Source organism: Accipiter gentilis, chromosome 15 (genome assembly GCF_929443795.1).
Source record: "Accipiter gentilis chromosome 15, bAccGen1.1, whole genome shotgun sequence".
In the NCBI taxonomy this organism is placed as follows: Eukaryota; Metazoa; Chordata; class Aves; order Accipitriformes; family Accipitridae; genus Astur; species Astur gentilis.
This window is the reverse complement of record NC_064894.1, coordinates 4,778,424-4,803,525: the sequence shown is the minus strand read 5'-3', so window position 1 is coordinate 4,803,525 and position 25,102 is coordinate 4,778,424. Positions and strand designations below refer to the sequence as shown.

The window sequence follows — 25,102 nt, the reverse complement described above, 5'->3', positions numbered from 1 at the left end:
AGAACAAGGTGTTGTGGTCCATTTTAAATAACAATACCAAAATAAGTGTCATAAAAAGACATGTAACACATCTGTCACTACAGATCGCTGGAATTTGTGATCATTTATTGCAGTCAACTGAAGAAGTAGTAAAGTTTTATAACAATGTTATGGTCCTTTACAAACATCTGCTACCATAAAGGGTAATTTTACTCTGATTCAACTATATAATAAACCTTGTATTTTAACATAGTAAAATTGGCACTGAAATACATACTTTCCAAACAAGGCAATAAATAGCAAACAACTTCTTCAACTGTAGAGTGCAACTTTATAGATCTTGTAATAAAGTAATTACAGAGCAGTTCCTTCAAACAATAAATGCTTCATAATTTTAATAAAGTACCAAATGTAGCTATGCAAGCTAGCAGAAACAAGTTTAACTTTAAAAGAGAAAACCTACTACAGAAACGCAACATAGAGCTTTTTAGTAAAGAAAACGGAGCAAGCATCCTCCAGTACTACAAGAATTTGCTTACACAGGCAGAACAAATTTCCTTTGTCTCCCAGAAATTTAAAAGAAAATGGGTACAACCCCTGCTGCTTTACACTATTTTGCGAACTAAAAGAGCTACAAAAATAGATTCAATCAGTATTTATGATAAAAACATACCTGTAGCTAATCTAATGGCTACTGCCACAAGCCATCGCTTTACCCTAATGCTATAGCCCAGTGAATTGCTAATACTAATCATCTGGGAAGAGCAGGAAGACAGCACTGAAAAAGTGCTGAAGTGCTTCCTTCCTAACTGCAGACAGTGCAAGAAAACAAAACAGAAATGATCGTTTATGCCCTACGATATCATTGTATTGGTTGTTGCATTCAAACCATGATTGGTTTTGACAGGTACCAACAAGTGATTTTGCAGCACCACATTACGGGAGCCTAGGGCTCCCCTTTTTGGTAAATGCCAGATGGGCAGACCCCACAGAAACGCCCTCTGGCACTCACTCTTGGCCTGCTACGTGTTATTTTGCCCAAATGCTCAGTTTCTTATCTCTTCCTGACACACTCCCTAACCAAATTAAGCAGGTATTTGGTTGTTACTGGCAGGGGCCTGGGAGGTGGCAAAAAGGGCCTGAAGCTCCTCAGGATGGAAGTGTTATCCTCTGTTTCCTGAGTGCCAACCCCTTGACAGCTATTTACAACCCTGGTTAGCAAGAGCCATTTTAGTTTTTGGAAGAAAGCAAAATCCCTGCCTTCACGAGGCACTCTGTCTTGTCGGTACAGACAGTGCTCTCCGAGCTATCTTTCAAACCCAGGTCCTCCACAGATACGGGCAGGGACCTGCCCGAGCTCAGGGCAGAACAACTGCCTGTGGCTCCAACAGCGGCAGTCATCACCCACACGAAAGCAGAGAGGCAGGGGCCTGGACAGCGCTTGGGTCAGCCCTTCAACACAAAGCAGGGGGAAACTGAAGGTAACTAACCGAAACATAGGGAAAACCATGGAAAAGCGAGACCAGTTCCTTATATGCCAAATCAAAAAGGTGCAATTCAGCAGCCAGGGAGGACTGCAGGGGCAGTCTATGCTGAAGGGAGCAATCAGAACGGAAAATCAGGAACGCCAAGAAGTGGAACTGGGTAACCGTTCATGGAGTGCACGCTGGGAAGGGTAAAACCTGGTAAGAGAAGATAACAAACTCATGCAACAATCCATGGATAAGGAGAGTAAGAATTGGAATTCAAAATTAAAGTAACCATGGTAGCGTTACTGCCTCTTCACTAATTAAGATGTTAAGCCTATTAATAACGATGTAGAAAAGGCAAGTTTCCAATGAAAACTCCTGCTTCCTATTTGAAAAGGTGGTGTATTGTATGATGAAGCATCTTCCAACCCACTAGCAACCAAGGAGGCAAAGCATTACTAGAAGTAAGTATTTTAATAAGCAACATACATTAAAGATAGCTGATGCAGCATATCTTTTGGTAACTGAAAATGCCAGTAGATTTTGGGAAAACTCAAGCGTCGCACTACAGAAGGGAAACTAGAATGAATTGGGTATAAATACAGACCAGTTTTCCAATATCCAAACCATGCTGCAGTTTAAATTTATAGAAGATTAAAGGTTCAAAATGCAATTACCACCACTTAACATCTTTTATCAAAACCAGGCTTTAGTAAACCTCATTTTGCTCTTCAGCAAGGTACCTGGTTGATAAACCTAACTGAACAGTCTTAATACTTCTGCAGGGCATCATCGCAGCGAGTCAAACATCTTAACTCACAAGTAGCGTGATACTATGTCAGTAAAACAAACGCTGGGTACACAAACTGGCAGATCTCAGTGAGGAGCTCTCTCACTGGCTGCAAGTCGGGTGAGTTTTTGGGAGGTTGTACAGATTTGTGATAGGACTAGCACACTTTAAAGCTCTAATAAAACCATACAAAAGGCAAAGCTGGACAAAGCCATGCGTTCTTACACAGAGCCAGAGTAATGCAAAGCAACAGAAATCATGAAGTAAAGCTGAATTTCATTTGGGTACAACCTGCTTTGGCATAGCAAAAGGCAAAAATAGCCATAGAAGAAAAAGAAATGTAGGCGATAAAATGGGAGACTGTCCTGGGCTCTCCAAGAAACTTTTTTTCTGTCTTAATGCCCGCTGTGGTGCTCCAGCAAGAGCAGCTAATAGGAACTGTGAATACAGAAGCTGGAGCACTTAGAGTAAAAGAGAAGAGGTTAAAAAACAGCAAAACACCAGGAAGGAAACACAAAGGGATGAAGAAAACATTTACAGTTGAAGACTGGAGAAGATCCATTTGTTTAGGCTATCAAAAAGAACTTGCACAGAAACAGACCATATGTTCACACATTTTAATAATGACAGCTTATTCTTATTAATAAGTGCCCCCACAGGTGGTAGATTTACACTTTGCTACAGTTATTTACAACTAGGCAAATTCTTGAATGAAGAACTGAGCTCGGTCTGACTGAAAGATACCTAGTTCAGTGCCAGATAACTTAGTTTTAAGACCTGCAATATTAGATTATCTAATGTAATCAGTCTCCTTTCGACCATAAGGTGTCAGAAAGTAATGTTATTTTTCCCCAAGCAGCATTTAGCCAGTTTTCAAACAGGCATCTCCATGAATCAAGGAAAAGATAATGCAAATAGCATGTAATAAGCTAGGTTATAACGAACAGTGTTCTAAAACTGCATACAGAGCACCCCAACACTACTTGCAATCACGGGCTGACCCTCTTGGAATTAAGCCTGCATTTCTGTCATGCCATTTACAGCTGTCAGCCTGAGACGAGATAAAATGGCATTTCCATCCCTTCTCTACAAACAGGAAAGGAACCCCAACCCACTCTAACAGAGGCAGAGGGGATGGTTCTTGATTAAGGGGACTTTTACCAATGACCCACTGTGCTAAGATCAGCCACATATCGATCTCCTCCTCCTCCTCCTCGGAGTCTGTACTTTGGATGAACAGTGTCAAGGTTCATGAACTGTAAAGCTCTTTCAGCACTTTTAAGACACTACATAAATGCTTAAATACACAAAGAAATCCAAGCCCTTGTACATCTCAGTAAGATCCCAACTATCCATTTCACATCACTATACCTGCATTTATACTTGGATAGGGTAGACAGCATTACAGATCAGGTCTACACTGAGCAAAGAACAGCTCCAAAATTTGAGCTGCAGCATTATGTTTGTTTACATAGTATCTCTCAGAAAATTCATCACAAGCATGACAGAAACAAGAAGCTTCACAACAAATCCAGGCAAGATTTTTCTGTACATTATATTTTTTTAACAACTAGAAACATTAGCAATACAGACACATTTACGCATTAAAAATCTATACAACGTCCTTTTCTCTCCCAGTCTCCGAAACGTGTAGGTTCAGGGCCTCTAGGTCCACCCCTCTCTTTTGTAGCAGGATTGATTCCATCAGGGAACTCTAAAATGACAGGGAAAGTTCATTAAAATGCCTATAATGTTGACAAATGCAAAGATGTCACCATCTACAATGTTTGCCTCTTAGTTTAATTTTCAAATACAAAATTAATTCTCTTTTGTTTTTAAAGACAACCTGGAGTTAAACATTTCCCAGAGTCATCCAAAAGTAATTTCAGAGAGTGTTTCGACTACAGGCAGCAATATGTATGATCATATCCAGTTATGCAAATAAAAAAGCAACTCAATGCCCAAAGGCACGAAAGCACCGCAGTTTCTCATCAATTACTAGTGAGAATTTGTGTCATTCAGGTATGCTGTACATATGTTCACTATATCTAAAACACCAGGTCACTTTCTGTGTTTGTTTAGGTCTCTAATTTTAAGCACTCATGTTTTTAATTTTTAGCTTGAATTTTAGTTAAAATTCTATTATTCTTGTACTTAAAATACCATGTTTTCAGGGATACTGGTACGTTTTTCAAGAAGTAGCATGTTGATATTCATCAACACCAGACTAGATACCACAGTCACAGGAAGTACTGTAACATCCCAAATAGCTAAAATTAGACTTTTCACCTTCTAAAGCTTAAATTAAGCTCACTAAGTCACTCTGACACTCCTTCAGGAGAGGGAAACTCTTCCTAAGTGGGGTATGGATTGGACTTTCAGCTCTCTCTGTTAAGTGACGTGCTAAGGTTACACATTAGCAGTGCTTCTTTTGTTCCCAGCACCCTACTAGCTTATGCTGCCTACTCGGAGCTTTCCGCACCTCACAGTCAACATCCTTATGCTACTCAGTGCTCCCTTACTCAGGGCTGTCTCTTAAGAGTAGTAACTCCAGCCACCCATGCTGTGCAACGGCCACCCCACTGGGCATCGCCAAACCACGAAGTACGTTTTGGCACGGCAGCATCCGAGGCCGAGTGTTTTCTCACCCTGCACCGGACTGCAGGTATCCCTGAAGCTCACTGTACCCCACGCATCCCCTTGACACGCTGATTCTCCAGGGCCTCCCATATATACATGTAACTCAGGGCTCCCTCAGTCATATCCCTACTTCAGCCCTGGTGGGCAACACAAGTAATGAGGAACAGGGCTGAAAATGAGGAAAGACAACAGCAGAAACCCTGGAGAACAGAGAAAAAGGACAGTGATGGAGGGAGACTCACGTAGCTACAGGCTATACAGAATGACATATTGGGATGCCTGTTTAAAAATTCATGCAGACCAGGATAGGAAGTGTCACTATTTGAGCACCTCTGGCAGTAGAAGGAGTGCAAATGCATCTAATATTATTTTGTCAATGTCATCATCCCAATATCCAAGCACTACTGATGTGCTGACAGTGGATGCAGAAGCTCAGAAGATTTCTCCACAATAGCTACACAGCAGCGGGAATTCAAATAGCCAGCTTAAACTCTTTAAGTTTTTTCCTAACAACACAATAGGCAGTCAGCAGTCTAGCAAACTACTGCTGGTGTTACATGTGAAGAATATACAACTACATTTGAAGCCAAAAGAAACCTTGCGTCTTGCTCTAAACCTAGAACACCCAAGCGAAAAGCAAAAGATAATAATTATGCATTTGTTCTAAATGAAGCAGTGATGGCATTTATTTTCTTGGGAATAAAGGACAAGAATTAAATAGCTGCTTATACAGTAACTCCAACTCTGAGTCAGTTCTCAAGTGAGTCACAACCTGAAATTGCTTGCAACCATTTCAGAGATGATACTATAATTTTTCAGTCATTTTGTCATCTGGATAGTCATAGTAATCTATTGATATATTAAAAAAGCTTGTCCTAGAGGCCTCGAAATAGATAAACATGGTTATCACTACTGGTAAACAGTAGCAGAATATCACACTATGGTGAATAAGATAAAGCATGACTAGCACTTTTAGTTAAGAGAAGATGGCCAATTAAAAAGAAGGAAGAAAATAGATTCTGTCTTTCTCCTGTCTGATAAAAAAAGTATACGTTCCTAGTGACTTCAGCAGCAATATATCTGTGCCCTCAATCCTGTCAGGTCCTCTAAATGCAGCCCACTAAGGTCACTGGAACGCAACACCAACAGCAGTTCATTAGGTCTCCCCGGACCCCACCGAGTGGCTCAGCAAACTCATTATCTGTTGCTGCTTTTCGAAACACTACCTGCAAGACTGAGAGAAAGACTGACCACGAAATACAGCATGAATCAGAAATCTTTTGTGGACTAAGGAACAGAACAGGCTTTTTGGATAATTAAAAGTAGCTGGTGCCCTCATGAGTTTACTACCACCATTTATAGCTGTACTTAATAGACCAGTACCAGCTACATTTCTCAGAATCGTGCAGCGGTTTACGGTGGAAGGCACCTTTGGCAGACACCTGGCCCCAACCCTGCTCAAAAGGCTGGTGTTAGGTCAGGACATCCAGGCGAACTGGAGTATCTCCAAGAGGAGAGGGGTCACAGATCCTCTGGGTGACTTGTTACAGTGTTTGACCACCCTTGTTCGGAAGACTTTCTCCCCCATACACCATTTGCTGTAACCTGTGCCCACTGCACTGCCTCGTTTTTTTCAGAACCAGTAAGCTTAGAAAGCGATTCTGAAGTGCTGAATGCCTACGCCTCTTCTTAAACTGACATCAGCACTGCATCTCAGGGTCTTGCCTTTAAAACATGGCTTTCAATTTTGTAAAACATTACTTACTTTCCAGGGGTTCCCTCTCTATGCTGGACTCCTCTGGTTCATCAAATCGACCTACTGGTAACTTCGGTTTCTTAAGTGACTGCTTAGCAGGTTCAGATCTTCCTCCCGTCTTAGAGCTGGTGCTCCTCAGAAAGCTGCAAAGCAGCGATGACTCTATCAAACAAACAGATATGTGTAGCATAAATGTGAGAGTTTAATACTGAGTAGCTCTGTGACTGTTCAGAGCACCTCTGAAAAACCCTCTCTTCAGAAACTAGGGAGCGGGGGACAGGAAAACAAACTCCAAATATTAGTTTAACATTCAACTCACGAACACCTAAGAAATCAGCACAGATAATTATTTTTGGCCCTAGAAACATATGGAGGCAAAACTGTGTTAGTTGTATAACTTAGTTCACATAAACAGTGTATTTTAAACTGCTTGAACTTATCTTCACTGTTATCTTCTTGTATTTTAGACTCTGAATAGTAATTATGCTAACATAGACCAGTACATTCTGTTTTCCTGGAGAATTCCTAACCTCCCCCAAGAAACCTGCTGATTTCCAGGGCTTGGCTCATTTCCAGCAGCGTTTGAGTCAGAAAAAGCTTCTGCTTTCCCAAAGAAAAGTTTTAAAAAATAAAACGTTGTTCCCTTAGTAACAGGTTTTCCAGAATGTTGGTAGAGAATAGTTGGGCTTTCCTCATGATGGTAAAATAATTCAGCTGGTAGTCAAAAGCAGGACAAACTTCGAGCACTTTCAAGTTCAATTATATAACTGCATGCAAATGCTTTCATTAAAAGCATAAACTTTTTTCCTTTAAAGTTCCAACATTTTTTTAACGTAAATGTAGGAGAAAGCCTATTAATACCCATACCCATACAGTTCTTTCAAGCAGTATAAAAATGGAGGTGCACAGATATCAGAAGTCATAAATAATTCAAGAGTCATAAACTAGTCAAAAATTACTTATGAAGATATCTTAAAACGACCGATACTTCTGCATTTGGTTAAAAAGCCAAATGTCCACAGTGAGCATAAACTACCCTCTAAAAATTTTAGCTATTATATTTAGCTAAGACACATGCCTAAAGCAGCTCTGACTTTTCTTCAGAAGGAAGATTCAAACAGAAATCCTCCCTGTACCAGCTTGGGAGCAAAGTACTGGGAAGAACCATTATTCTACCTCACTGAAGAGATCGTATCAGGAAACCTTCTCAAGCAATGTGGATTAAACTCACCCATATATACACCAACCAACAATCCACCTGTATTCCCAGAATCAGCATATTCATTCATCTTAAAATACCACAGCCTTAAGATTAAACCCTACAGTCAAATAAACTATATTATGCCTGCCAACTGTTGCCAATGCCCCAAAGGGATTTTTTTTTAAATTATTTTTGCTTTAAGCATGACATAAGGGACTACCAACAGCGAAGAATCTAATCCTTCTGCAAACATTGGATCTTTCTACTCCTGCCAAACATCCTGTCATTCTTCAGCAAGCTGAAAGAGAACCTAGCTAGAAAATCAAATTAAAGCTGATATTCTAGCCCAAGTTCAAATAAGTCAGATTAAGGTACTGAAATGAAATTGATTATCTCAGTCAGCAGAGAAGAAGCAAAATCTATTTTCCTATTTGCAATACTTGAAATACTTGATATTATTGACCAAAATACATTCTTAAGATGTCAGAGATGACAGCTCACTATTAAGTACCTCTGAAAAACATGAAACGAACAATCAACTTTATCAGTAAACCATATTCTACAAATTGATCTTTGACTCCCTCATCCTTTATGGGCAGTTACAAAGCCATCCAATTTATTAATTATATAGCTGAATCTGAAAAGAAGTTGAAAATCCTGAGTCTTTAAAGTTGCTGCGCAGCCAACATCTGCAACATCCAGTCTTTTGAAGTGGCCCACAGACCGTGATTTAGCATAACAAAGCCAATTTGTGCAGCTGGAGCTGGGCACTCATCAGGATGCTGAGGGGCCAGAAGCATCAGCCAAATACTGCCATGAACCTAAGAGCCAAATAGAGCCTAGGAGGGACCACAAACATCTAACAACATTTTTTTCCTGGCTCTTCTGTTAACATATACTGTACTGGTCTGTTTCAGGAATATTCCATCAACCAGCTCACAGAAATCTCAACTCTGGATGGGGAAGGAAGCGTGGCCTGACCTGCAGCCCTACAGAACAGCCTAAGCTGAGCGTGCCTGTGGGGACAGACACTGTTATGCAGGCTACCTTATTTGTTCTCCAGCCCAGGTTTCTCCATAAACAAATCACCCGAGTCTCCTCACATAAAGGGCACAGACCAGTAACTTTCAAGGCCACAGTAAGTTCCCTCCGGCTAGTCTACAAATATTAAACCACAGCTTAATATTTTACTACCGTTTAGAAGTTCGCAGCAACGACAGGGAAAGAAAACCTTCGGAACAGATAGTAAGCCCCGATAGCAGTAGGTTTGCAATACAGGGGAGAATATTATTACCGGGGGGGGGGGGGGAAGCAGGAAACCTGTAGAGAACTAGGGGGGACGACACGACACATAAGCTGTGGCACCCCACCGCTCCTAACAGATGCCGTGGGCTGAAGAAGCGGGGGGGGTCTCACCGCGGGCGGCGCACGGCCTCCATCACCCACCGCCATCTTAGGCTCCCCTCAGCAACCCCAGCGCCAACAGTCGCGGCCGGTAACCTCCCCTTTCTCCCTCCCTCCTAACTCCCCGGAGTGAGAGACGGGAGGAGAGTCTGGGGGAACCCCTCAGCGGCAAAGCCGAGCCCCCTTTCCCGCCCTCCGCCCGCCTCTTACTCGCTGCCCTCGGCGCGCCGCGCAGCAGCCGCAGAGCCATAACGGCGCCGAGCCGGGACGCGTGAGGCCGCTACGGCGCAGGCGCCAACCGCCAGCGGAGGGGCGGGCGAGCGGGGGCGGGGCTCGCGCGGCGTCCGTTGGACGCCGCGCGAGCCCCGCCCCCGCTCGCCCGCCCGCCTGAGGGAAAAGCGGCGGGAAACGCGGTTTTAGTCAAGGCGGCGGTTTCGGACAGGACAGCTCACACCGGCCTTAAAAACAAAACCCATTCTCCCCCGCACCGCTCTCCGGCGAACGGCGCCTTGGGAGCCAAGCTGTCGATGAAGGTGCCTCCGGGCTTTTCGAGGTGCTCGAGAAATAAGCTACAACTCTCCTCTCCCCCCACCCCCCCCCCCCCCCCAAACCCGGAGCAAAGGCGTCTTCGGCTTTGCTCTGCAGTGAAGTTTACCGCTGAGAAGACCTATTTTTTTTTCCCCAATGTGTAGCGGAGCCCCGCTAGCCTTTTTTTTTTTTTTTTTTTTTAAATAATGAAACAAATTGTTGAAATAATACACAAAGACTGCTTACAACATGAAAGAATTTAGGCTGATGCCATAATGAGGTACAGACCCAGTGTTTGCCCTTCCAAACTAAGCGCTGTATAACTTCAAAGTTATCAGAAAATTATTTAACTATCATAATTATTTATTAATAAACTTTATCCCTCTCAGTCCTATACCCCTGCTGTTGCCCCTTCTGCACTTGAACAGGCATTATTCACCCTCCCAGGAAGAAACAGCAACCAAACCCAAGTGCTGAAACAGAGGACTTCAGAACCCATCTTTTCAGTTTCCCAGTTTACCCCATGAAGGTGCTTTTAACATTCTCTACTCTCTCTCAGTATAAACCTAACCCTGGGATGAGTTAACACCTGGGCTCATGGGGTGGAGCTCCAGTTAATTAGCTCCAGTTAATGTTTTGAATATGGCAATATTTGTTTTTTGTCACTCCTCAAACTGCTCCAGCTAACCTTGCTCTTCTGTAAAACAGAATTCAAAACACTGTCCACAGATACCAAACGGAAGAAGATAACTTTCACTCAGCTGTTCTTGGAGATCAGAGTCTAAAATAGCATTTTGTGTTCACAGCTGAAGAGTTTAAGAAAGTAAATCTCCTCGGTAAATTAACAGCAGCAACGCTCTGTTGAGTTTATTGCACTACATCTGGCAATGCCTACACACTGAGAGTGATTAAATTTAACTGACTGCCTTTTGTGTGACATTTTCTCAATCAGCTTTTTATAACACGGTTAATTGGACGTTAGAGGCCGAAAATAATAGGAAACCCTTTTCTTTATTCTAGTAGCAAGATGCCAGGCCTCTAGATCAGAGAGAATAAAAAGGAATATTGGTAGCTCATGCAGAAAAAACATTCTTCTGCCCAAAAGCAGTGAGAAAAAATAACCAGATCTATGCCAGGTCAAGAACTGATCATGCATGTGCTCAATACAGTAAAAACTATTAAGAAATCCTTACCTTAAAAATACTCATACCAAGTTGTCTGCAGAGACCAAGTAACAGTAAGCTCTGTTCCTAAACAGCTTACTACAATCCATGAAAAATCATGCTTATGTGCAACCTCAAATAGTAAGGATGAAATAGCAATGTAAGATTAATTAGGAACTGTTCTTGCACCTAAAATTAAGCTGAGGTCTTAAAAACTTTTTTTTCCCTAGTCTTCATTTACTGTAGTGCTATGAAAATGCAAAATTCATTTTTAACTCCTGAATTATGTATTTCTAGATCTTGTGGCTGAGGAGGTAATAAATCTGAACATTGGTAAATACAAATGTAGCACTCGCCACAGGAGTTTTCCACTTTGTGACTAAATGCAATGTTTTCTTTTTTTTTTTGTTTTCCTCCCTCTTTTTACTGATCATTTATCTCTTACACTGCATCTTACCTTGCAAGGAGGACTCAGACGATACTGTACTTTGCTTTGCTGCTCTAAAAAGCAGGGAATAAAAGACCTGGAGCTACTGCAAACTCTGCAGGAGGTCAGTTCAGATGCGCCGAACGTAAGCTGGCCATGGGGGCTATGTGGAGAGTACCACAACCAGCACTGCCCTGGGCAGCAAGCATGCTGCTTTTGCCTAAATGCCCCCTCTTCCTCTCTGACCATGTCCAGCAGCTTGGTTATCTGAACAACACACCTGGTCAGGGCTGTGCAAATAAGATTGGCTTGGAATGACGGGTGTTCTGTAGTTACAGAGTAAGTTCTCCCCCAATGTGAAATCTCTTGGCTCTGCTGCAAAGCCTGGTGATATCCACAGTAGGACATGAGCTCTTTTTCCAAATTAGCAGTTTCTAGATCTATAGGATCAGAAAGTTTAATTCTGATGGAAGATTCAGACAAACCATGGAATTAATTTATATATACTATGTGCAAGCAGAAGTTTAGACACTATCTCATTTTATGCAGTGACCTCCTAATAATATCACTGAGAGCTTTGCGAAAGAACGGTAGCAGCCTACTGCCTTCAGGGAAACAAGAGACTGGCAGCTCTCTAAAGGAATGTTAAGACCTTAATTTTTATCTCTTGTTCTGTAAGCAGCATAATTCTCTTTCAAGCAGCTGTAGGACACCTGCGTGAAAGAGAGGTCACCATCACTACAGGAAGATGAAGCCCTGATTCAAACAGAAAAGGGGTGAGATGGAGCACTTCATAGCTGCCACCGCATCAGATGACATTGAATTACGTATGTAAGAGTCCATATTTCTATCTAGTAAACAGAAGGCAGAAATAGGTGGGAGTAGGGAGAGTACGCCATGCAACACATGCACAGTTGTCCAAAACATCCAAGATGGCATGTGTTGTTCTTAGAGAAACTGCAGGTGTACCACGCAGTCTGCAACTGCAAATAGGAACTTCGTATGCTTCAAGGACACGTTGGGATCATCATGCCACTCGCTACTGTCTTACGGCTCATTCCTTTGGGGCTTCGAGGGCTACCAGACCACACAGGGACTGCACTGGGCGATACACATTAGCAAGGAGAAAATGAATTTAACGTTCTCTTAATTTGCCCTGTTCCTTGATAAACTTACATGCAAATATCACATGATTTCCTGCACCATCCATTTTCCTCAAAGCACAAACCAAATTCAAGCCTCCTTAACTGGATGTGATCTACTATAAAAAAAAAAGAATCATCTGGTTATTTCTGCCAGGATATTTCTGCTTTGCTAATCACAAAAGCATGCTTTACACTGTCAGATTTCCAGAGAGACACAACAAGACAGACATCTTTCAACAGTGACAGAAACATCTAAATACTTATGTACTGCGAGTAGTTTAACTTCCTCATTGTGAATCAAGGAAAATTGTGTAGACCTACCTCCCTAAACTGATATTCAAAATTCAGCCACTGGCCAACTACTGTTAACACTGTTAAATAAAAGACAGTTGAGATGTCAGAACATAATTTAAATATTTAGAACTTAGTAGCACCATTATAATAAAAAATTATCAATAAAATTAGACATTGTTATAGTGGGAATGTATTTAAGATATGTTTGTGTCATAAAGACTTGCCTAACACAACTCTGATAAAATACTTTCAAGTGTGTACATTGTCAAACTGTAGATGCTCATTTGAGCATCTTGTAAGCTCTAAAGAAAAAAAAATATTACAAAGACTGTATTATACAACAAATGCAAAATCACTTCATTATGAACTATTATTGCTATATTCATTTCAAATAATACAAAATTATTAATTATATACAAAAAAGCCTCCCCAGAATTTTCGTAATTAGCAGAACATTTCGGTTTCTTTAATTGCTTCCATTAGAGTCATTTGTTCATTTTATTAACACCAGATGCAATAACACAATGCTAAAAATAAACATGCATTATACAACAAATTTATATTTTTCAAAAAATGTTCATTACAATTAGTGAATGCACATGTAACTCTTCCCCCCCACACCTTTAGTGAATTATTGTTTGAAACAGAGAAAAGGGAAGGAAGGAGAAACCAAACTTAATGCTATTCAGCACCAGTAGAAAGTCAATAGACCTTTAACATTCCTGTATATCAAAAACATTTTATCTGTATCACTAAACAGGTAAAGTTTACAATATTGTCCCATTTGAAGATCGATTGATTTATATTTACAATACTTTGTAGTCAATAAAACATTTTAACAATATTTAAAAATTGCTTAAATTCATAAAAGTATTGCAGAAATTTATAACATTTACTTATTTTACGTACGTACAAGGAAGTCCATGTAAAACTGTCCACGTTCATCTGAAGAACTGACAGAGTAAGGAGCAATTTTAATACAGTTTGCAAAACCCCAATTATTTGAAGGCAGCTATCATTAAACATTCAAAAATCCTTAGTTGCCATTTGCTTCTGAAAACTAAAGTTCCAGTAATAAAATTGAGTATGTAAACTAACATGTTTTTGAGATCAGTAGAAAATATATTCCCACAGGCATAACATTTAACAATGATGATAATGATTTTGTAGAAAACTCTTAAGCTGTAGAACAGACAACTCGGTAACGGTCTTTGTGAGACCCACAGATAGAGTAATTGCCAAATAGCCAGTATTTTAGCAGCTCTTTGTGTTTCCAGTTAAACTTCCTACAGTGCTAAAATATGACAACTGAACGTGTAAGACCTTATTAGAATTTTAAAATCCAATTTATTTTGGCATCTAAAGCCTCTTTTAAAATGTAGCCAAGTAACATTGACTTCTGTAGTCTAAGAGTCAATAATAAACGAACCAAAAGTACGCACTGTGCTTTAATCTCCAAATAATTAGGTACCCAAAATTAAGAAAAAGTAATAGAAAAGTAAAAAGAACAAAATAAAAAAATATTGCACAGCCACGTTACCTAGAAAGTAAAGTTGATGTTAAAAAGCCCTAAGTGTGGATGATATAAATTATCTTCCATATAAAAAGTATAAATATCTCTTAAAATACAGCTGCAGCTATACTTTAATACCACACATTATTTGATTCTTCTGTTAATGAGGTAATAACCAAGTCTCTTACAATGCTTTTCTCTACTGAAAATATTTTAGGGCAGCAACAAGAAAGAATTTTTCTAAAAATATTTCTGAATCAAGAACAGCAATGTGTGCAGCTCTCCCGATGAGAGAATCTGCTGTATTGGGTAATGCATTAATTACATTATAACGAACCAAATTACATTCCTTATTTTGAAGAACTGGCAGAAGCAGGTTCTGGATCATTTCAGCATAAATTGGTCCTGCAGAGGAAAAGAAAAGTTGTACTGTGTGAATCACCAGAAACAAATACAGTTCTTTGACCTTGAACTCAAAACAAATACGGTTCAGAATAAGAGAGGTAATGATATATGTTATGCTGTTGTTCTGTCAAGACAGAATGTACAGGAAGTTTATTTTCCCCAGAAACATTGGAAAAATAATTTTAAGCTATGCATTTTAGTATTTGTATGTTTATAGTCAGAATGTGCTCATCAGTATTAGTTTATGTAATGGCACTACATAAAAGGTATTTATTTGTCAATATACAATGCTAGAATGCAGTTGTGCTGGGATGTCTCAACAGTAAATACAACTAGCAACCACCACTGAAAATGGGAAAACTACCTTTTCTTTCAGTGCTAATATTAAGCCTCAACTAAATACAGCCCACGTGCTCAATGCTGCAGCTTGATGTCCTCAAAAATCAAAGCTATTTGTCCTCCCTCTTCATGGAGTAACACATCAGGGTCTGTGTTCATCCCAGCTAACCTTCAGCAAAGTCTGTAAGCTAGAAATTTATTCAGTCTCATCTCCTTCTGCATGTCATAGAACAGGACAGATCCAGAAAGCAATTCAGCTCCCACATGGATTTTCTCTCTGTTACTACAAAGTAAGCCCAGAGTGTCTAAAGGCATAACAGAAGTGCCGCAGCTAAGAACCCAAAATTAAATGGGATGAATCTGAGACCTGTGAAGTTTAACCCAAGTCATCTGCTTATTTTGCAGGATATTTATTACCTGATTGTTTATCCTTTAAAGCTGTTTTACACATCTCAATGCGAGCGGAGTGATAAGGAACATAACGATCCTGCAGAGATCCTACCAACACAATGTTTTTGAAGTAATGAAGACCTACAGGAAAAGAGAGAAAAAGGTATCTATTATAACCAGTCCCTTGGAAATTACTACAGAACAATGAAACATTTTACAGCTGAAATTTGGCACCAATCTATTACAAGATCTTGCACAAAAAGGCAGAAACATCAATTACAATAGGTAGTGCTACAGAATAATGAGATGTTGGGTACCAGCCTTTCCTCTGTACATATTTTAATACATATGGGCTTGACCCAATTGTGATGTTTCCCATTTAAACAGAGTTTGGTTCAAACCTTTGTCTTGCCTCTTGTGAATAAAGTGGTTGGTTTCTGCCTGACAGAAGGGAGTAAAGCCTTCGCATTGCCTAAAGAAACCTGAAGATGGATGGTGCCTTGTCTTCAGTGATGTGTCTGTCAACAGCCCAGCTGCACCAGGATTAATGCCTAGCACCAACGAGTACCCAATATAGCCCACCTAGTATAGGTGTCTGTATTAGGCACCGCCTCCCTGTAAAGTTTGGCCAGCTCAAGCACAGGTGCGAGGTCCACCCAACACAACTCCCCAAATATAGTTAAACCTTTATAATTAAACCCAGACTTCCTTTCTTGCACAAGCTCTTTAATAGTAAGAAGATGCAAAGGTAGGAACCCCCAGTAATGGTGGAGTTACAGTCCTTAAGACATTTAATTGTTACGTTTTCTCGAAAACGCTTTAGCAGATTTCTGATGGTGCCCACTTAGAACAGCCCCTTCTGAATATCATAGCCATCTACAGTTAAATACAAAGGCAACTGTTAGGCAAAACCAGAAAATGCTCAAACAGTTTACATGTATATAAAGGTAAGCTATACTGAAAAGCAGCCCGAATGGCTCTCTGGCCATCTCCTAGGTGTCAGGTGCTTACATCTTATCACTGGTAGATTTGATCCAACTTTTTGCACCGGTGCCAATGAGTTTTACACTGGTGCTATTAGCCTGACTTTTCATTTCCAGAGAATAATGGTCAGATCCTGTAACTGTTGGGTTTTAATTTACGGAATGTCCTTAGTCCATTCTGAGAATTACAGAAATACTGCAAACAAAGTCATTCTTCAAAGGTGCTTCTGGAATCTGCAGCAAATATTTTCTGTGTCAGACTCCACAAATCAAACTTTCATTGGGGGGGGGGGGGGGAGGGAGAGAGATCTGATTGTGTAGGAAAAAGAAATTACTTGCTATCTGCTTTGCAGAAGCTATACTGCCAGGACAAAGTTCTGGATTTAGTTTCCCTGTTTTGTTCAGGCTGAATACATACTAAGTATTAATATATACCTGTTCCTAAAGCCATCAGTGGAGCCCAAAGTGAAAAATCTTTCCTTTTTTCAGAAGTTGTTTCCTAGTTTTCAATATTTTGTACACTCCATGTGATGAAGGCTACATCTCCAAATCAAGTCAGTTACAGAAACAATGCTGAACAATTTTAGCATGTGAAAAAGTAAACATATCTTCCCAGATTTCACAGGAAAATTGAAAAACAAAAAAAATTCTGTAAATCTATAAAAACATACAGTGCATCCAAACTAGATCCTGGTTCCAGTCCTCTTCAAATAGAAAATCTGTTTGGCTTTTCTTTTTTTTTTTTGCCTGTGCCCACTGAAAAACAACACTGTCTCCAAAGATCAGCTAAATCACTGGAGTATTTTATTTGACATCTGATGAAAAATGACTGCAGCAAATATTACATGAAGATGCAGATGCCAGTTCCAAAACTTTGTACTGAGTTGAAAAGAATGCATTTGGAATAAATCAAGGACAGGAATTCTCTGCAGGCTAATCTGTAATAGTTTTGTAAATTCCTTGGGACTCTGTCTATCTTGTATTAAGTTTCTTTTGATATGCACTTCCCCTACAGAAATATCCATTAGCATTCATGTAAAAGGTACAAAGGAAGTGGTCTGCCTAGGTCTTTTAATCAACCTGAAGAAGGAAGAGATATCCTGGGGAATTTTTAGAGGAACATCAGTCTATATCAATCAACATTTAAATAGACTCTCTTCATTGTCATATGCTATATAATAAAACCCCAAACAAACCAAAAACCCAAAAAACAGGCTTAGGACATGACAGCCTAATAAATTAGGCATCCCCTTTTGGTCACAGTGAGTCATTTTTATGCTTTATATTCTGGTTCATAAAATAGCATCTTGGGCTTCCCTTCATTTTAGGCAAGATAAATATCAGGAATATTTCATTACAAAAAAGTGTTTGAGGGAACTCTTCAGTCAGTGCAAAGAAGGCATACAGAGTATTTAATAAGCATGAGTTTTATTGTTTAACTATTCTTGGGTAGTTTCTCTTTGGACGACTCTTTGTGCCTATTTTGAAGAAAAAAGTCCAAGTCTTATGTCTCGAAGTTGTTTATTCTGACATGGTTCATGTGATATATATAGACCACATATGACTATATGGATGGGAAAGAGAGGAGTCAAAATATAAATGTACAGAGGCTAGCAATCCCTTGGATTTCTACAAAATGAGAAAACTCAAACCATTTGTCAATGAGAAGGAACTGCATGGTGTTCAACAGCATCCTTTCTGCTCTCCAGACAGGCTATGGGACTACTCACGACACAGGCAGAGAGTGATCTCTAACATGGAAGTGTGCAGTGCTAAACTGTGCTGCCTAAATTAAGTGTACTTGTGGACAAAGAAGCAACTTATCACAATCTTTCATATAGCAGTAAAAACTGGCCCACCAGTCATCTTTACACGTTGTTCTTTCACTTAGTTCCTAGACTTTAAATACATTCTGCCTTTAATTAAATTAAAAATTCAGGAATAAATTGTGAACAAGGACACAGCTCAGTTAATTCCTATGATCCACATCTTTGTTTTTCCCACACCACACATAACACAAGATCTGTCACGCATACTGTAATATCCCAAGCTTAAAATTAGTCTAAGGAATTAATGAACCGTTTTTTCTTGTGCAGCAAGATTTTCAGCTGCTGAATTAAGAAACCAACTCCAAAATCTAATCAGGCAAACATTTCCAGATTGTTGTAGCTAGGCAAAAATGCTGGAATATTAAAACCTAATTCTATCAGAACAAAATACATTTGAACTCATCACATCATCTACTGAACAGATCACTCATTTTTGCAGAGCCCTAGAAAAAACACTGATTTTGTCATTAACTAGAAAGTATTGATTAAATTTTTCAACAGGACTTGAGATAGCTTGGAAAAGAACAATCCAAGTGAAAGATCACTGCTGAAATAACAAGCTTTGTCCCATATAACAGAACGTTCTTTCCTGTAGTAACGAACCTTTAATGGGCTTTCCAAATTTTTATGATGATCCTTATCACCTAATGGAACTTCAATCTCAGTCAAAATGAATTTATGCATACACAGAGAGCACAATTGCTATCATTTAACCATTGTGCCATTCATGTCCATCAGCGAATTCTGAATAACATTAGTCATTATTGAATTAGTGGTATCTATAAATTCATGAACAATTTTTCCAAATAGTATGTCAAATGGAAAAATGTGCTGGAACAGCCGGTGTGGAGACCTGGTAACCCATAACTAACTGCAATTACAGAAGAATATTTTTTTATATACATTCAGGCACCAGAATCAGAAGTTAAGTCTGTCCTCTAGCTATAGCCAACATCCAAGTAGGGAATGTGAGATGGAGCCACTGGTACAATGGGCTGCTGATACTCTCTGAGACTTGTATGACAAAAAGGATGACAAAATTCCATGCCACCCCCTTTAATTCAAAACAAGGCTTCAATTATTTGCAATGGACAGTATTCACTGTGGATACCACAGAATTCTTGAGCATAATCACATCAAAATCACTTATTAAATAGTACAACAATCTGATTCCATTAGTAAGCTGCCATTTACCTTAGGAATATACTACTCACAGAATACTAGAATAGAGTGTTTTATGTTGGAAGGGACCTTTGAAGATCATCTGATCCTACCCACTTGCTCAAAGCAGGGCCAACTTTGACGTTAGATCAGGTAGCTCAGAGTCATATGTGATTGCTTTCACTTGAAGGCAACGTCTCAGTTTTGTCCAGGTACAATACTCCCAACGCCTTCTACAATTCTGTCCATTTACATACTTGTTTGGAAATAGGGATCTGGAAGCTTTGGCATAAATGGAGTCTGGAAATAAGGACTTCAAAAATTATGCCCTGGAAGGCAGCCACCTCCTGCAGTTGGTCTTCCACACTGCTTTCCAAAGTTAACACATCACATACAGAGCCAAAATTCAAACACTGAAATCCTGAGTCAGCTGAGGTCTCGCATTAAGGTGCTACAATACAGATGCAAGGAAGCTCAGACTTTCAGCTGCAGTCCCACAAGAAGACTGATTAGGGAGCTAGATTTACATCAACTCAAGACTTTCATGTCAGCTCAAACTCCACCTTGAAGATTTTACTTTAAAGAACTTGGCTCCAGATGCTATAGAACCTACCAGATTCTTCCAACATCGTTGGAACAGAGCTACTGAGGGCTGGGAAGTCCTTCCTCTTAGCAGCACTGATTAGGTTAGTCTCCATGCCATGCTACCAATAGGGATGCTATTTCAATTCTAGTTTCATCCTCACCATGAGTTATAAACAGGCACTCCCTCACGTCCAGAGCTGAAATGCTTTTTCCCTCCACAAAGCCAAACAGCACCAAGCAAGCTAAGCTGACATCCTGTACATAATAGACATGTCGAAGAACAAAATGTCAACCATGCTTATTCACTGCTGATCTGTTGTTAACATAGACATAAACAAAAACCAAAATGAACGTCTTTTCCTCCTTTCAGAGATTAGGAAAATGCACATTTTTAAAGGGGGGAGGTAAGGCAAGAAACAAGTACATCATAATTCCGCTAATGAAGACCTGTGGAAGTACTAAGAGATATGAATCTAAGCCTACCTACGTAAGTACAAAACCATCCTGGAAGAGACTATGGCTGTACATTCACATTTGTGAACTCTGGCATAAGAGGAACAGAACTGCAAAGCAAACCTGTCGGTATTAAGAATCCCTCATCCATCATAATGCCATTTTCAGGAGAGTTTACTTTGGACTAGCTCTAGTCTGATCCCGTGGATGCAACGTGCATTGGCTGCTAAAGCTCATTCATTGTGTTCTGAAGTAAACAGGGATCATGAAGAGACTTGCTTCCGAATGCATTCCTGAGTGCTAATGTGGGCACGTTCCAGAGCTGAGAAATGGGACTTAAAAAAAGGCTCAGAACTAAAGCTGAGGCAGAAAAACTTGCAGGCCCCAAATTTGTTGGAGGAAGCAAATTTGTTGGAATTCACAACTGGGACAGAAAACAGCATTTTGAGGTTTGCTTTATGGAAGCCCATCTCAGTAAGCCATGCTTCTGACACACATCATTATTCATTATAGGCGAATGAGTTCTGTTCAAAGTTTCAGAGTCAGTCTACTTGCCAAGTTCTTAATTGCAAATGATCAATCACAATTTATATCAAATTGGGATCTACGTCCAGAGTCTTCAGTTAATGTTGTTTCAGGTGACTGACAAGCTCAAGTTTCTGCAGGCAAAGACTGATGGAACTGGACTCTGTTTTTAATGCTTGTCCTGACCAGTGTATTGGTGTTCTAAACAAGGTATTCACACACCAAAGTCTTGTCTGAAACCAAACTAAAGTCAAATGTCACATGTCACTGACATTTTTCTTAGATGATTCAGAATGTCAAAAGCAGCCTACATATAAATGAAACTGTTCTCTCATTGCTAATTTCTTAACACGTAAGGCACAGTCTCTGAATCCATCAAAAATGACCACCTGAAGTGCAGATTTGGTGGGTGGCAATGGCTACAAATTAAGAATTTACAGTTTATTTTCCTGGACTCTCTGGAATATGTTAATTTTTATGAAAAAAATGTAACTAGCTGAGTGTAAAATGTAAATAAGTTAAGAAACTAAATACTCGAAGAGAGAAAGGGGGAAAAAAAAGAGCTTCTCTTGTTTACCTTGCAGAAAACAAAGTGAATTAAGGAAACTGGGAGAAGTGTTTGGGACAGTGCTCAAGTTACACCTGAAAGCATCTTCAGTTTCACTGGAGCTACTGCCTTTCTGCTTCCGCAGACAAAAATTACAATGTGCTCCAACTGGAATCAATTAGGTATTTGAATACCCTGATCAAATGTGTATCCCTTCTTAATCTCTTAAAAGAAAAAACTTCAGATTATTATTGTTTTGGTGATGTGCCAAAAAATCAGTTGGCATTTCATAACCTATCTGATTTTTACATTTGATGTTAGAAAGTAAACATGAAGGTGCAGTTATCGCTTGTAGAAAATATTTAAGCATAACCAATAGATTAAGTGGAAACAGAAATCAGGAGCTGTGCAAATTCCAGAACTTGTCACTGAATCCCTACATGGTACTATGCTGCACAATGCACTGGTTTCAAATAATACTGAACTCATTCCCGGTCATCCCTTTAAGGACAGGTCTGCATAATTACCATTTTCTAAGTTTTACAGCAAATGTCAACTGTTTGGTTACAAAAAGTACTCATTTCTGCTAAGTGGATAGACCATTCTAATGTCTGAAAGCGAAGCAATTATGAAATAGAGGACTATATATTTTTATTTCTCTAAGTAAATTTCAAATAATTAAACTCTTTTTTGTTGAATCCATAATACTACAATATGAAACATTATTTACACATAACACAGAAATTTTCTTTTTTTTTTTCATCTGTGCAACTACAGTTGTATTTGTATTGAACACGTCTTCATAGCTGGCAACCTGGTGTGATTTCTTTTCACAGTATGAAATTAACAGTCATTTCCAAGACCCCCAGAAATTAGCAGACAGACAGATTGAGGCTGCTGAAGACATGACAAGGAGATTTCAAGGAGATTATTGTCCAAGAACACAATTCTAAATATTATCATTATGAAGAAGCAACAGAAAACTAAGTTTTCCGCTGGGTTAAAGATGGTATAAATGCCTCATCTGCCAACATACAGTGACCACTGCTTAAAATAACTTCAAATTCAAGGAACAGCATGAACTTCAACTCTCTTCATTTTGAATAAATAATCCTATTACCTTTTGCTCCTTATAAGCAAATAAGGTCAGATTTTGCTCCTTATCAGCAATTAGCAATGATGATCATTGGAAGAGAGAGAATAGCTCTAACATACTAGAATTTTGAACGGTCAAGTACAGAAAGAAAACATCCAGATTGTTTTTTATTTAAAAAACAATCCAATCAGAAATGGCAAATATTTAAGTCTCAATTTCTTCCCACTACCTGCTATTATTCTCTGACGTAAAGATTTATTTTCATAAGGTAACCTATTACATGGCCTGAAAAATTATTTTGTTTTCATAATTCTGAACTTGAAGATAATATATAACTGGGCCTTTTAAAGTTGCTTTAACAAGTTAACTTTTTAAGGTCACTCCTTCTGCTTTAACAAGCTTGATACCTGGGCAATGAAAGAGTTGTGCTTGACTTTTAAAAAACACTTTACAACTGTAACACTTTGTTAAGTGTAACACCATTAAGTACATAAAAGCAAAAGCAGTTTGACAGACAAACCACATACAATGCTACAGAAAAACAGACTTAGAAAAGGAGACGCTTAGTTAACCATCATCATCACTTGTCATTTGCTGTAATTTATTGAATCAATCATTTCAAAAAGCATTTAAAATTTTAAGAATCAATTCCTATTTATACAGCAGAAACAGATAAGGAGAATTGTTAAAATAAGTTATCTATCATCCTGCCTTGACAAATTAATTGAAAATGAAACTGAAATGTTCCTAGAGTTCACTTGCTAAATGAGAGCTACCTGTATCTCCAATACTAGATCTAAGGAAATTCTGCAAACAAAACTCTTATCTGGATATACTTCTGAAAAAAACAATCCGATGAACAAATTCTAAGTCATAGACACCTATGTTGCAGTGAAGGTATTCCCTTTTAATTTAAGGATACTAACAACATTAATGACAACAACAACTTTGTAACACAAGTTTTGTCACGTAGATGAATCACTGTTCCTGCCTACAGTTGTATTTACCAGGCACAACATAATGTTAACCAATTTACACCAAGTTTTCTGGCAAATAACAAACTTGAGTTGATACCAGCTATTTTTAAAACAAGTAACCAAGCAAACAAACAAATAAAAAATAATCAGATCACGACTAATGATAACAAGCATCTACTGCTTAAGTATGAACCACATATATCTCCCACTTTCAGCTTTTATCTCAGAACTGGATAATTATCATTCACTCCTGTCAAAGGATGAACTACAATACACAAATAGCATCACTGTAACAACTGTTAACTGTTAGGAAAACCTATTTGTTTCTTACTGTCTGCTTAAAAAAACAAATCCTATGCAAAGATTTTTACAGTTCAGGAAAAACGAGGTAGAGAACTTAAAGAAACTGAAAAGAACAAGTTCTGGGTAACTACTCCTTCGCAAGTAATGACAGATAGCCTGGAATAAAGCGGTTTCGCCTATGTTTAGAATCCCTGTAGAGAACAGTCTGCAAATTCTCTACATCAAAAATCTGACAAGAGAAACTGTACAGTTAGGGGAAGCCCAAACTCCTCTGATCTCGTGTTTGAGAGTCAAGCACAGCCAATACTGTATGTGCACTGAATGAACAAATTGTTGGCATGACAGAAGCATGCCTTGTACAGATCAAGAATTAAAGACACCAACACCTACAGTGTACATACAGTATAGTAACTCACGCCTCAAAGGAAAACCTTCTTCCTTCCCTTTTAGGGAAGCGTAAGGCTTGCTTTCTTTTCTCCTTAAATAAAATAATCAAGTTTTCACATCTTTTTCTCCTTCTCCCCCAACCTTTCCTTCTCCCTTGCACCAAGCTCACTGAAGGACCTGGAAACAAGACAGCGTGTAAGGCTGTGGCCCACGATAGAGCTTTTTCCATCTCTTCAGTAAGAAGGTAGAAAGAGGAAACTGAGCCCTATGACTTTTAGGCTCCTTCTACAGTTTATGGGGAACAAAGACTGAAACGCATGTGGTGACTCTTAAGACAACGCTATCCAGGTCTTTCAAAAAGCCTGTCGTAGAGGCCTGTCATAAGGAAATATGTCATATTTCTAGAATAGGCAACAATACTCAAATAACAGTGTCTCTAGTCGTGCTGAGATATATACACATAAAAACAAGGAATACCAAGTTCTTTAAAGCCAACTGATAAATTAATCTGATTATCTCCATAACACAGGTCCCACAGTCTTACCCAGCATCCATTGTGTAACTTCTCAGAAGCTTGTAACTTCTGTTTAGGATCAAACACTTATTTTTAAAAGACTGCAGAGCTAGATTGAGAGCACTTCAGTTGATGGTGGTCCAGTTGCTCCAGTAATTTTTAACTTCACAGTTCACCTTTGAATACCAGTTCAGCATTACATATTACCTTATCAGCAACAAAACCACTTTGTGATAGTAAATTTTGAACAGAAGGGGAAAAAAAGTCTCAATTTTTTCTAAAATCCGTTTTTGATCAAC

General features: G+C 39.2%; 2 protein-coding genes across 10 annotated transcripts in view; both read right to left on the bottom strand.

Annotated features, from left to right (window-relative positions):
* Positions 1–2,841: 2,841 nt before the first annotated feature.
* On the bottom strand, positions 2,842–9,556 carry SDHAF4 (succinate dehydrogenase complex assembly factor 4). Its single transcript, XM_049818196.1, has 3 exons — positions 9,450–9,556; positions 6,644–6,796; positions 2,842–3,952 (listed from the first exon to the last, which is right to left on the bottom strand). The coding sequence occupies exons 1-3, from the start codon at positions 9,487–9,489 to the stop codon at positions 3,843–3,845; spliced, it is 303 nt and encodes a 100-aa protein (XP_049674153.1). The 5' UTR covers positions 9,490–9,556; the 3' UTR covers positions 2,842–3,842.
* The window catches only part of FAM135A (family with sequence similarity 135 member A), a 95,326-nt gene continuing 76,911 nt past the window's right edge, over positions 6,688–25,102 (bottom strand). For 4 of the 9 annotated variants that reach the window (XM_049818177.1, XM_049818184.1, XM_049818178.1 and 1 more), the window contains 4 exons: positions 15,471–15,584; positions 12,824–14,714; positions 12,534–12,618; positions 6,688–6,796 (listed from right to left, as the gene is read on the bottom strand). In XM_049818177.1, coding sequence (XP_049674134.1) covers positions 14,509–14,714; positions 15,471–15,584 — 320 coding nt within the window. In that variant the 3' untranslated portion in view covers positions 6,688–6,796; positions 12,534–12,618; positions 12,824–14,508. The remainder of the gene's footprint in view (positions 6,797–12,533; positions 12,619–12,823; positions 14,715–15,470; positions 15,585–25,102) is intronic. The other 5 variants (XM_049818180.1, XM_049818183.1, XM_049818181.1 and 2 more) reach the window with 5 other exon arrangements.

What these genes read in the sequence shown, in the direction of transcription:
- SDHAF4 (XM_049818196.1), bottom strand. Translation starts at nt 9,489, where the DNA reads ATGGCTCTGCGGCTGCTGCGCGGCGCGCCGAGGGCAGCGA. An exon ending in CGGCGCGCCGAGGGCAGCGA is followed by an intron (nt 6,797 to 9,449) that starts GTAAGAGGCGGG and finishes TTTGTTTGATAG; the next exon opens with AGTCATCGCTGCTTTGCAGC. An exon ending in AGAGAGGGAACCCCTGGAAA is followed by an intron (nt 3,953 to 6,643) that starts GTAAGTAATGTT and finishes CTGTCATTTTAG; the next exon opens with AGTTCCCTGATGGAATCAAT.